General features: G+C 43.8%; 1 protein-coding gene across 4 annotated transcripts in view; it reads left to right on the top strand.

Moving 5' to 3' along the window:
• The window catches only part of USP31 (ubiquitin specific peptidase 31), a 42,856-nt gene that overhangs the window by 9,390 nt on the left and 21,261 nt on the right, over window positions 1-12,205 (top strand). For all 4 annotated transcript variants that reach the window (XM_068908254.1, XM_068908253.1, XM_068908252.1 and 1 more), the window contains exons 2-4: window positions 9,352-9,489; window positions 9,996-10,084; window positions 11,287-11,379. In XM_068908254.1, the coding sequence (XP_068764355.1) occupies window positions 9,352-9,489; window positions 9,996-10,084; window positions 11,287-11,379 (320 nt within the window). The remainder of the gene's footprint in view (window positions 1-9,351; window positions 9,490-9,995; window positions 10,085-11,286; window positions 11,380-12,205) is intronic.

Genomic DNA, 12,205 nt, shown 5'->3' with positions numbered 1-12,205 from the left:
GATTGTCTCTTAGTCTTTCTGCTGTCTTCCTCCTTGTTTCCTGCATGTGCATAGTGGCATTGCATTTAGTCTTCCTATTTGTTTTTCCCCTGTATGTGTACCCTGTAGCAGCTGAACAACTTGTCTACGTGGTTTCCAGCGTTCAAGACTTGTTAGAGGCAGTGTGCAGCAGGTCCCTGGCCAGGAAAGAGCGTAATGGTCAGTGTTGGCAGCTTGGCTCTTTTCATTTTCACCTGGACCAAGGGTCACTGTTAGCCTTGTCTTTGTTTCCGGGTTTGGGGATGAACGGAAGATCTAAACTGCACTTTTCCCCAGATGATTCGTTCCCCAAAAGAGAATATCTCACTTCACAGGGGAAAAATGCTATGTATTTGTGTATGAGTGGAAGGAGTCATTTAGATTATTGCACTGTATGAGAGATGTCTGCTAGAGAAGTCTCCCAAAAACAGAATTGTCTGTGGAATTAGGAAAAAAAAAAAAACAAAAAAACTCTGCCCTAGAATAACTTTATGATGTTCAATGAAAGACAAAGAATAGCTGTTCTTTCCTGCTCACACGTGTGGCATTGTGTCAGGGCTCTAATGAGCTGGCTTCATCCGTTCCTACACAAAAACCTTTCCACAGCTGTTTCCTGCCAGAGGCACACTGGAAAATAGCAGGTTGACATTTTTCCTTTAGTTGCCTTTGTGATCTAGAAGAATAACAGCAGCAAAGGAGAGGCCGGTAATCCAACTGTATTTGGATTTATTGCTTCTATTTAGAGCAATAGATGAATGATTATTGAACTTTCAGTGTGCTAATAGATATATGATGATGCATCTTTGTCATAACTGTGCTTTATGGATAAGTGGGGACTTGTTTGTTTATAGGGTGCTTGCATTAGGGGTTTAAATCTGTGTACACAATAGATGTGAAAGTATGATTTTTTTTTTCCTCCTCCCTCTTTTAGTGATGCTGCTTTCATTCATGGTGGTTGTACATATGTGTATCTGCATGCATGTATTCGTGCATCTGGGCATACAGACCTGATGGAAGGGAAGATTTTGTTCCTTCTGTCTAACCCTCTTATGGGGCTGTGCTGAGGAAGGGGGCTGGAAATGCCCTGTTGTACGGTCATGGAAACATGTCAGGAAGGAGCTTCAGGGGCCTCAACCGCTCCTTGGGCTCAGAGCTGAAGGCTGTACCAAAACCACTTTGACTTGTTCCTGCTAACCTCCGGTGGTGCAGGCTGTTCAGATGTGCCTCCGATACTTACAGGGGAGCCAGATTAGGGGCAGGGGATTAAAGGATATGGGGATTTGGTAAATGTGTGGAGTTTTTGTTTTTCTGTGAAGTGTCTTTGTTTGTGTTTTTTAAACTGATGGTTTCTAACTCTCTCTTTTCAGCCAGCTGCAAACTGCTGTTGTGTTACTGCAGTGGGTTCAGCATAACCCAGGAGGCCAGCAAAGTGAGGAAATGAGTACTGTCTCCTGTCACTTGGTCAGGAAAGGAGGAGAGAAAGTTTGAGGTTATATTTTGACTGATACATGGCTTCATGGAAAGTAATCTTTCTGCAGCCTGGGTTTAGACTGGCTGGCTGAGCAGGTATCCTTCACACTGCCCGTCAGTGTTCCTGGGTCTCGGTGAGGGGGTGTTGCCTTTGTGGCCTTGTCAGACCGAGATTGCTGCCTGAGCATCTGTGGAATGGCACTGATGTCATCTAATTGCATTAATACAGTCTAAGTGGAACTAATTCAGACCTGCACTGAACAAGGCCAGGAGCATACTTCCTAGCAAGGGCAGGAGACCTGGCGCATGCAGATGGGAGCGTTGCAGCTGCCGCTTCAGAAGCGGAGTCTCAGAAAATACGTAGAGGTTCTGGGTGGGCCCTGCTTAACAGGGAGACGCTTGCTCACTTGGTTTTGTCTCCCATTAAATCTTGGTGGAACTGTTCCAAAGTAGCCAGTTTGGCTTGTGAGCAGTGGCTGCAGCCCTGTCTGTTGTATAGAGTTGTAGGGATCCGTACTGATAGTCTTCATAGCCTGCTGCCCTGAGCCTACTGAAGAGAAGGCTGTATTTGGGGCCATGGAAGGGAGCAGGGCTGTGTGCCATTGCTAAGCCATCTCGTTCTCAGCAGACTGCACTTCCAGTGTTTCTGGCATTTTTCTCAAATTGTTAAATTGTTTGTTATTTGAGTCAGCACCTTTATCTCTCACTTTAGATTTAATTTTGCTCCTTAGTACTGAGTGTTCTTTGCTGCGCGTCTGATGCTTCTCCTCCCTACCTTGCTTGTCATTCATGGATTGCTTTGCTGCCACTGCATCTCAATGTGTTGGGAGGAAGGCACATAACATTTCACAGAGCAGCAGATGCAAAGGTTTAAGTAATAACAAATCCACTTGTAGCAGTGATGGCAGGAAGCATGAGTAATGTTGGGAACATGCTGCTATTGCTGGAGTGTTGTTGTAGCAAAGCCTCTTGTGAGGGAATTGCATCTGATATTCTGTAGTACTTCCTGAATCACTTCCAATGTCTTGTGATCCGTCTCCACAGGCAGCTCTTTATCCTTGGTCCACTCAGACTGCAGAAGTGTAGAGGAAACCAGAGCAGCGCTTTTGGAGATGGGGAATGGAAATGCAACAGCCCAGGCATGTGGCTGTTGCTGATCCCTGGGGTTTTCTCTTTTACGGTGTGGAGTGTTACAGGGTTGTGCCATTACCCCAGGATGACAGCCCATCAGGAACCTGCGTTGGTAAAACCAGCAAGGCTTTAGAACTGGAGTGATGCGCAGGTGGCGCTGGGAGAGAGGAGATAAGAAATGTCAGCCTGGATTCCTGAAGTCCTTAGTTATGTCTGTTTCCATACAGAAAGCCTTCCACCTGCACCCCCCCCCCCCTTTTTCCCCTCCTCTTGAAATACCGGATTCATTTCCTTCTAGCAATTCTAAGGACCTTTTTTATCTTAAACTCCGTCTAAAGTAGGACTTAGTGTGGCAGTAGCACCTGTTGGTGAACTTAGCTAAAGCAAACTAGACCAGATAAGGCAGCCCACTCTTTTAACGTGCCTGCCAAAAAGTGTTATATGCCAGCATGATGATATCATACCTTTTTATATCTTAGAGAACACCATAAACTGTATTATTATTATTATTATTTTTAAGCACCTCTCTTTCTCCTGGCCCTCTTTGGCCAGCTCATTGCTGAGAAAAATCAGCTACCCTCCTCCTTTGCCGCTACTAGACATTATAGCCTTGGAACCCTAACCAAACTCTGTGCACGAAGAGAAAGATGAATGAGACTATTCAAAGGCAAATATATTACTGTGGAGGTATAGGTAGCAATTCCAGAGTAAGCGTGTATTAACAAAAGCACGTAAAGCTGGGCTAAAAGCTCTGCTTCGCACTTAAATGTTTGGTGGTTTTTTTTTTTTTGGTTTGGAACATGACACATTAATTCAAGGGCCAAATTTAATTTTCAATGTGTTGTGTGTTTGTTTTTAAACAAAGGTAAAGTTTGCAAAGGAAGTTTATACGTACGTGTCTCTTAAATTCTTCTCTACACCTTTGTTTTGGTGCGTTCAGCTAAACATAGCCTCTGTGAACATCAAACTTCACTTGCTTTTGTTTAGGGGGTTTTGGATGTTTTTAAAATTTTTCTTAATTCTAGATACCCTGCTGACTCCTATGAGCAATACCTGACTGACAGCTGTGACCATGGAGTTTATAAAATCATTAAGTAATTTGGATTGGAAGGGACCTCTGGAGGGCAGTGGCTCCAGCCCCCACCCTCTCACTCAAAGCAGGGCCCACGGTGAAGCCAGGTTAGATTGCTCTGCGTGTTGTCCCTGCAGCTGTGCTACAGTCAGGTTTGTGTCTCCTGGTGAACCGGAGAGGCAGGCTCTGCAGGAGGGGGCTCAGGGCCTGCTTCAGATCAGTGGTAAGAAAGTGGTCTGTTCTGGAGGGTGTAGAGGTGGGTCTGTCAAAGCAGTAGTCTCTGAGACTTACTGCTGGCCCCGCTCGTATGCAACAGCGCGGAGTGCCTTGTAAGTGCCATAGGATGGGTCAGCTTAGGGCTTTCTTAAAAATAAGAAAATGCATGCTATTCTGATGAAGAAATTGGTCTTGTGTGAAACTAACAGAAGTTTAAGAATTGTAATGCAGTTAGTGGGAGTGGGATCCTGTGCTGCAGTATTCAGCTGAAGAATGTTTAATGATGCTAAAGAGAGAACAGATTATGAGAGCATCTGTGATCTAGGCTAGTAAAATGTAAGCTAGTGAAAATGGTACGGGCATCTCTTTAGAAGATGCTCCTGTGCAGTGGGTTTCTAGTACAGCTAAATTAGGTTTCTCTAGTTCATTGCCATCTTGTCCTGATATCTGGTGGATGAATGTCTAGTGTTTAGGTATCAGACCAGGATCTGCAAGAGAAGATCTGTTCACTGTTTTTGTGGTCTAACATTAAATTTAATCAGTTGGAGCAACAAGAACAATTCACTAGGCTTTCACTTGAAGGACAGCAAGAGGTATAAGGTTGATACCTGAAGAGGATTAAGATCACTTTTCTGTAGATCTTTTTTCTGCTTTTGCATCTTGTTTTGTTTAATTGAAATTAGCACAGGAATTGAGAAGGCAGCTTGGTATCCTTTAGTCCTTATGAGTCCCTGTAGAGTATTTTGTACTTTTTTTTTCCTCCGTATAAACCGGGCGTGCAGTAATGTCCCAGGCTCATGTTAGACCCAGCACCAAGCAGTAGCATGTTAGGCTTGCACCTCTGCGCGCTGCAAAGGTGAGTGTTCACTGTGGACGGTTTACTTCACCATCATCTCAGCTTTTAGGCTGATAGCACAGAATGGTGCTGTTCCTTTTTCTTTATTTCCCTCACAAATGAGTGTGGCTTACGTACCTAGAAGTGAGTTCTGCTGGAAGTTTAGCTTTATACAATAGCACCCTGTGCTGATGGTTTGTGAACAGTTGTAGTTTCATCTGGACTTTATAAACAGACTTCCAAGAGTGGGATTTGTCTGTTGGAAGTTTGATTAAACTGAGATCTTAATGTTTGCTGCAGGTCTATTGCTTGTTTCAAAGTGTTGCTGTTTGTTTTTTTTTTTTTGTGGAAAATACAAGAACTGGGTATTATTGACTTTGGTTGACAGCTGTGACTATCCACTTCTGCCATGTTATCAAGATTTAATCCTTAACATGTATTTGGGAGAACCCTGAGAAGGATTTCCCTTCATAATTTGTTTCTTGCAGTGAAATATCATACCTAAAGCACCAAGGAGACGAATCTAGCCCCAAATAGCCTTTCTCTGCTGCAGCTGGGTCTGTAAGCACTTGTCTGTAACCTGAGCTGCCACTGAGTTTGGCAGCATTACAGATGCTAGCTTCCTGCCGGGGTGCATGATTTTTTTTTATTCCTGAGAGGCACTGTTGTGGACGTTACATTGTACACCAGTCGGTGCATCTCTTCAGCTTCTACTCATGGCCTTCTGGCCTTCTGGTTTGATGGATGGGAAAAGAGAGAGAATTCTCTGTTCTGTGGTTTAAGTGCATTTGGAATTATTTGAGTAAGTATAACAGCAGTATGTGTGTATCCCTGCTGATGTAACTAAATTTCTCTACCTGTCATGTGTCACAGGAGGACAAATGTGCTTTGTGTAAGCTCATGTCTGCACAGGGCTAAACTTCTCCCCTCCAAATTCTTCAAGATTTCAATATGATTCCTCCTGTGGATCAGCAAAGAGACAGACGCTGAATCTTTCAAGTATAAAACCAAGTGAACGTTAACCAAGTGTGTTGTGAGGACTGAGGCAGCAGTGTAGCACAGGGGTTAGCTAACTTCAAAAGGATCTGAACTGCGTTTGGGTGACCTGCATACTCCTGTTCTGAAAGCCTTGTGTGGCACAAGATGGCAGTGGAGAAGTGACTGGTGAATGGAGAACAGGCCGGCAGAGTTAACTTAAAACAGTGGGGAAAAAAATTGCAAGGCAGGAAGGAGTGAGAATCTTCTGCCCAAGAGCTCCTAAGCTGAATCCTTTCTCAAAGCCAGAGTGAGGGTTTTAGGTGGATTTTCAGTGAATCTGATGTTCTTCTGTGTGTTTCAGCCACCAGCACATGCTGGACCCTGTGCAGGCATGGGCAGTAAATCTGTTGTCAGTGGGGCTTGCACATCTGTAATGAGAGCAGATTATTTCTGTTTTCCCTTATTTTGCTGCCTTGAGGCAGGTGGGCAGATTATTGTAGAGGATAGAGAATACATGTTTATCAGTCCTTTCCTGTCTTTCGCATCACCCCTCCCTTCTGGTGACCCTATTTTCTAGACGGATAAAGCGAGCAGCCCAACCTCATTTCTCAAATCTGTTGTAAAGTCTGATTAGAGAAAGGGAGGAGGTTTGATAATGTGAGTGAGCGCAGAATGCCTGGCCTCCCTCAGTACTCCTCAGGGGCAGCTGGCACTGTCACAGCCTTCCTTTTTGGTTCTTGTCTTGCAATAATCTGTGTCTGTCCTGGTGCCACTACCCTCTTCTTTTGGGGCTTGGTCCTGTGGAAGGCTTTGTTCAAACAAGTTCAAGTCCTGTATAAGCATTTTCTGTTTCTCTGCAGCTGTACCAAAGAACATAGGTGTAGCGCTGCTGACAAGTTGCATCCCAAACAAGATTGCTGTTTCTGGCAGTATGCAGTGACTTAACCTGAGCTTTGCAATGGTGGCAACTGAACCCGTTTCTTACAAAGAAAAGCTTTGTGTTTACTTTGTGGCTAAAATTGGCAGAGCGCTAACGTAGGGGATGGCTGACCTGTGACCACGTGTGTTAGATGAACGTCCTGCCTGCCTCATGGGCAGTAGGAGGTGGAGGCTGGTTGGTCTCCTGGCTGAAGCTTGGTGCCTCCTTGAAGAAGCAGAAAATGACGACTTTTCCAATGCAATAGTGGGGTCTGCTGTTCAGGAAACCTACCTCTTCCATAGACGGTCTGCTCTGGGCCCATTCCCCCCCCCCCCCCCCCCCCAAAAAAAAAAAAAAAAAAAAACAACAAATCTCTAATTATAGAGGTGGATTGTCAAGGGTATGGCAGAGAATAATCTAGTCCTTTAGATTTAATAATTCCTGATCAGTTTGATATTAAGTTTGAGTGGATGGATAATGCTGAAACCTCTGGATTCTACAGCCTTGAGGGATCACTTGCCTGTATTTCAGGCAATCATGTTATTCCAGAGAGTATTTGTGCTTGAGGTGCTGAATGCAGATGCTGCTGGTGGGTTCCTGACCTTGAGAGCCTACCATACCTGCCTCTGTACAGCAGTGTGCCCTGCCTGGCCATTTCAGTGCTGTTACAGAGGTAACAGGTCAGAGAGCTGGAGTGGAGAAAGTATTTGCTGATGTTGACTGTTTATGAAGAAAGTGCCTTGACTAAACCCTACTATAGTCTCCTGTTGGCTCTTTAGGTAGCAGTGGAGAAGACTCTCTGTGGAAGGGGTGCATGTGGTCTAGCTGGAGGGCTGAATGCAAGCTGTAACAGTGTAAAAAGCAGTCCCCTGGGCTGCAGGGCAAGGACAAATCTGCTGAACTACAGGTTTTCGTTGCTGGTGAACTCCAAGCGTTGCTTGTTTGTGTCCAGAAGGAAAACAAGTATGAGCAGATCCCTTGGGTGTGCTGGTGTACATCTGAGACTGCTTTTCTGGAAATTCAAGTGTAAATTAGATGCATTCCCTGGGCTCTTGGAGTATATCCAAAGTAGTACCAGTTATGTACATTGCATCTATGAATGTCAGTCCTCCCTTGTTTAGAGTTCAGCGGTCTAGTAGTACAGGTCAGGGTAGGCTGCTGTTGTTCCTCACTGTGCTTGCATGTTATCCCTTTTCCTTCCTATTCCATGGCCTAGCCAGAATTTCCTTGGAGTGCAGGAAGCCAGGAGATGGCTTTGAAGCACCGAGTGTGGGAGTGCTTGGAGTGCAGACAGGCGTGCTGGTGCTGGGGTTGAGGCTCACTGGCGTGCGTGGTAAGCTGCGTGCCAGGTTGCATAAGGATGGCGTGTTCAATATGAAAGGCAGCTTTTGGAGTGTTTGCTTTAAAGTTTAGCGTGTTAAAGCCTGGGCTCTGTGTGGAGCTTAGTCCTGGCATGTGTGGCTTAAGCTAGGGTTAAAAGTGATACTTGTATGTAATGGAAAATGATCAGGAATTCCTGCAAAGCCAGGCATCTCGGGAGGCAGTCTGTTCTGTGCAGAGGGTGCTGGAGGGCCAAGGCCAGCAGTTGCCTTGCAGCAAGTCAGGGCACAGAGCGGTGTCCAGGCCCCCGTTGCTCTGACACTGTTCTGTGATGTGCTTTGCTTTTCATGCTTGCTTCAGCTGAAGATAAAATGCTGCATCTAGCTGGCTGTGAGCTGCTCATAACGACAAGTATAATACCAGGTTAAAGGGCACTTTCTGCTGCGCAGAGGTCCATCCTAAACAAGCTTTCTGTTTCAGACAGTGGCACTAGGAGACGCTATTTGAATGAGCAAATTTTGCATATTGAATACTTGATACTTAGTGAAGAGAATTGCATGGTAACTGTATTGCTCAAGTGGTTAGGTGCATGTCTGATGCCAGATAAGTTTGCTTTACTTGCATATTATTGGGATGATTGATTTGCAGAAGCACCTATAGTTTTAATGCATTGATTTTGACCGATTTCTAGACTGGTATTCTGGTACTGGGCTTGAGCACATGCAACTGGATAATGGGAAATCTCTCGCTTCACCAAAGCAGAAATGAGCTAGACAAGGTGAATAGATACCAGAAGACTAAAAACTTGTTTTGGGAATGACACTTTGTTTTGGCTTAAACAGAAGACTTTTGGGAATTGGTTCTGAACCTGTCCATGTGGTACGTGTATGAATAAGCTGTTTAAAAATATGCTAGGTCCTGTGTTAGCTTTGGGAGAAATGCTGCCTCTCATTGTCAGTAGACTAAAATGAGCTTGCCTCACTCTCAACTTGTGCCAAAGTTTTGTACGTTGATTACTTGGGTGTTCGTCTCATATGAATTAAGTCCCAAGTTTGTTATAACAATTTCTATTTAAATTACAATACAGTTCCTCTGTAACAGCTACCTTAACCCTCTGATCTGTTCTGAGGGCAGGTGGCAGCTTCTCTATCCAGCAGGTAACATCTCATTTATCTTTAACTCAAGTTGGGGGTGGAGTCCAGCATGCAATACTGTCTTCTGGTCTTTCCACAGATCAATTGGTATGTCATTGTTGCACCTGATTCAGGTATCTGAAATCTCTGATATTTGAATGTCCTTTAGTTGTGCCTGTCAGATTGTAAAAGTTCTGGTAAAGCGAAGAGTTCAATTCTTGTGCTTTTGCTGTATGCTCTCTCTGTTGTTCCTCTGCAGAATATTGTGTCAAAGAATGCTATGCAGTACCGTGGGAATGCCCAGCATGATGCGCAGGAGTTTCTGCTTTGGCTTTTAGACAGAGTTCATGAAGATCTAAACAATGTAGTGAAATACAGCGGCATGCCTCCTCTGAAGGTAAGGAATTTTACTCTGGGCCAACATGAAAAAGTAGTTGTGGGATTTTTTTTTTTTTTTTTGACAGTCATTGTTTTTAAATTAAATCTCCCTATCGACCTCTCAACTGTGATAATTCAGGTGGAACAAAAGCTTGGGCTAAAACACTTTCTAGCCCTGTGAATGTAACTAGCCATTTCATTAATCCCTGGCAGGTGCTCCCCAGCACAATTGCTTGTGAATGGTCCTACACTGCTTTGCAGGAGCTGGCAAACATTACAGGGGAGTGACTGCCAGATATATCATCTGGCATGAGATACCTGCTTTTTTTGGGTTGCCCTAGCTACATCACATTTCTACATAACCAGCTATGTGAGCAGAGAGCATTTGTTATTTAAAAACACTTGGACGTTTTTCTGGTGGTTTTGGTCAAGGAGGATACAAATTTGACTAGTAGTAGTGGAGCTATCCAGTGTGGTGTACCTACATATTTGGGTCTGCTTCTGGGATTTACTCTTTTCTTTTAGCCACCATTGGAGGACGATGTGCTGCTTGAGGGACCAGCCTTTCCAATCAGTAGCACTTTTGTGCAGGAACTCTTTCAAGCCCAGTACAGGTATGATACTCTGGGGTGTTGTTGTATGTATTGGTGACCCCAGCATAATTCCACCCTGGCAGTGGTTGGTGAGTCCTAGTAGTGCAGTGGTTGTATCTTCTAATTCCCCGCTAATAGTTCTCAGTACAGTTGAGACCAGTGTCATTATGTTGTCAACTGTTTCTAAATTTCTGCTGAAAGAACTCTGAACTAAAATCTTGCGCCAGAGGGGAGTGAGTTCTGCTATTTCAGATCTTGTATATTCAGGACAAATCTACAGTATGTGCTGCCACTTCATCTGCCCTGGCAGATCCTGAAAGCTCCCAGGGCAAATCAGTGCTTAATGGAGCAAAGATTCAGGACAACTCAACGTTCTGAGGTTTATCTTGGCTGTTCAGAGGCAGGACCCTGCAGGAAAGGCTGGCGATGCCTGGTGACTGCTGGGGAGTTGAGAATTGCAAGGACCTTGCAGTAGTTCTTGTTATTTAGCACAATGGGAATTCTGAATTGAATCCCTCACTGCTTCCTGAGAGCTTTTCCAGAGTTTTCCATACTTGGAAAGTAAGCTTTCTAATTCCAGAACTAATCGGGGAAAACAGCTTAACTTCAGTGTTCCTTGATGGATTGTGTCTGTCCTGCTATAGGAAGTTTAATTACTAGGCAGTGTTTGCCAAGGTTTCCTTTGTCAAATGAGAAACTTTAAGCCTGGTATAAAACCTGCACCTTACACTGGCTTAGTATTAATTATGAATGTAAGTTATGTGTGTCTTAGTTTTTTTCATCTCTGAATGAGAGATCTGTACATCTGTGGTACTGTCTGTTATCATCTCTTTCCCATCACTTCCCCCCCCCCCCCCCCCCCTTCAAAGGGAGAACAGCACTGTCAGGTCTTTCGTGTTGGAGCTGATATTGGCAAATTATTAATTTTGCAGTGATGTTTATTGAAAGCCAAATGCGATGTCTGGAGTACAGCCTTTTTCCGGCATGCCCTGTAATGAACTCTGAGACTGATGACTTTGAAAGGATCTAGAAATTAGGGGCCCTTCATTTAGAGCAGCTATCTGTCTCTCCAGCCTCTGTGCAGAGCTACTTCATGTGGAAAAAGGGTGCGAGTAGAAAGAAGCAGCTGAGTTGACATGCAAAGGCTGTTGTTTGTGTTTTGATCGTTTATCTACTTCAGACAAAATGATGCATAACTTCTGTCCTGTTATTATTTCTAATAGATCCTCTCTGACATGCCCTCATTGCCAGAAGCAGAGCAACACCTTTGACCCTTTTCTCTGCATCTCTCTGCCAATTCCTTTGCCTCATACACGGTATGTAACTATGTCTCGAAGTTAACGTGTTGGCTGTTTCCCACATAGATGGTGGTGTGCAATTTAGTTCAAAAGGAAGAGATGTCAGTAAAATCTCTCTGGTAGTTCTTTAAAAATGATAGTGCTAGGTGGGACTTAACGTTTTTGCTTTGCAGGTAAATCAGAAAATTCAGCCCTTTATTGTTTCAGAATGTCCCACTACTCCTTCCTTTTCAAAGCTTCCTATAGAGTTAACTTATGGGAGGAAGAAGTCTTTTTTCCAGGTAATCAAAATATTTTGCTTTTGACTTAGTTTATAGCCTTTTAAAATTGAAAAGGAGAAAAAGAATGAAGCATTTCTTTTTCCATGGGAACAACCTTACTGATTACTTTGATTTTAAAAAGTGGAGTTAAAACTCTTGCTGCAAAATGTTTTGCTTTTGACAGATAGCTGTTTGCAATAAAGAAAAAAGCTCTAGAAAAAGTCTACATAATAATTCAAAACAAATGTAAGGAGACGCTTATTTGTGCGATGTGTGATGAAAAGGATTTCCACAGCTTAACCTGATGTTATGAATGCTGAAAACTTCTATTGCTTCTTGAACCCACAGGATAAAGTAATGAAAGAAAATATTAAATATGACGATATTGCATCTAGTTCAGAAGTCCCTGTTCTACCAACAAGTGGAGGTTGAGAGGATGTGCCAGGAAGAGCATTCCCTGTAGGCCAGCTACACCATTATACTCTTCTCAAGGCTTTACTTTTGGTTGCTACTGGAGCCAGAATTTGATTTTGAGGCATAACCTGGAATAACTTTGCTCATGTTCCCAGTAGCTCTGAGAATGC

The sequence above is a fragment of the Struthio camelus genome, chromosome 15 (assembly GCF_040807025.1).
Source record: "Struthio camelus isolate bStrCam1 chromosome 15, bStrCam1.hap1, whole genome shotgun sequence".
In the NCBI taxonomy this organism is placed as follows: Eukaryota; Metazoa; Chordata; class Aves; order Struthioniformes; family Struthionidae; genus Struthio; species Struthio camelus.
This window is presented reverse-complemented; position numbering and strand designations above follow the sequence as displayed.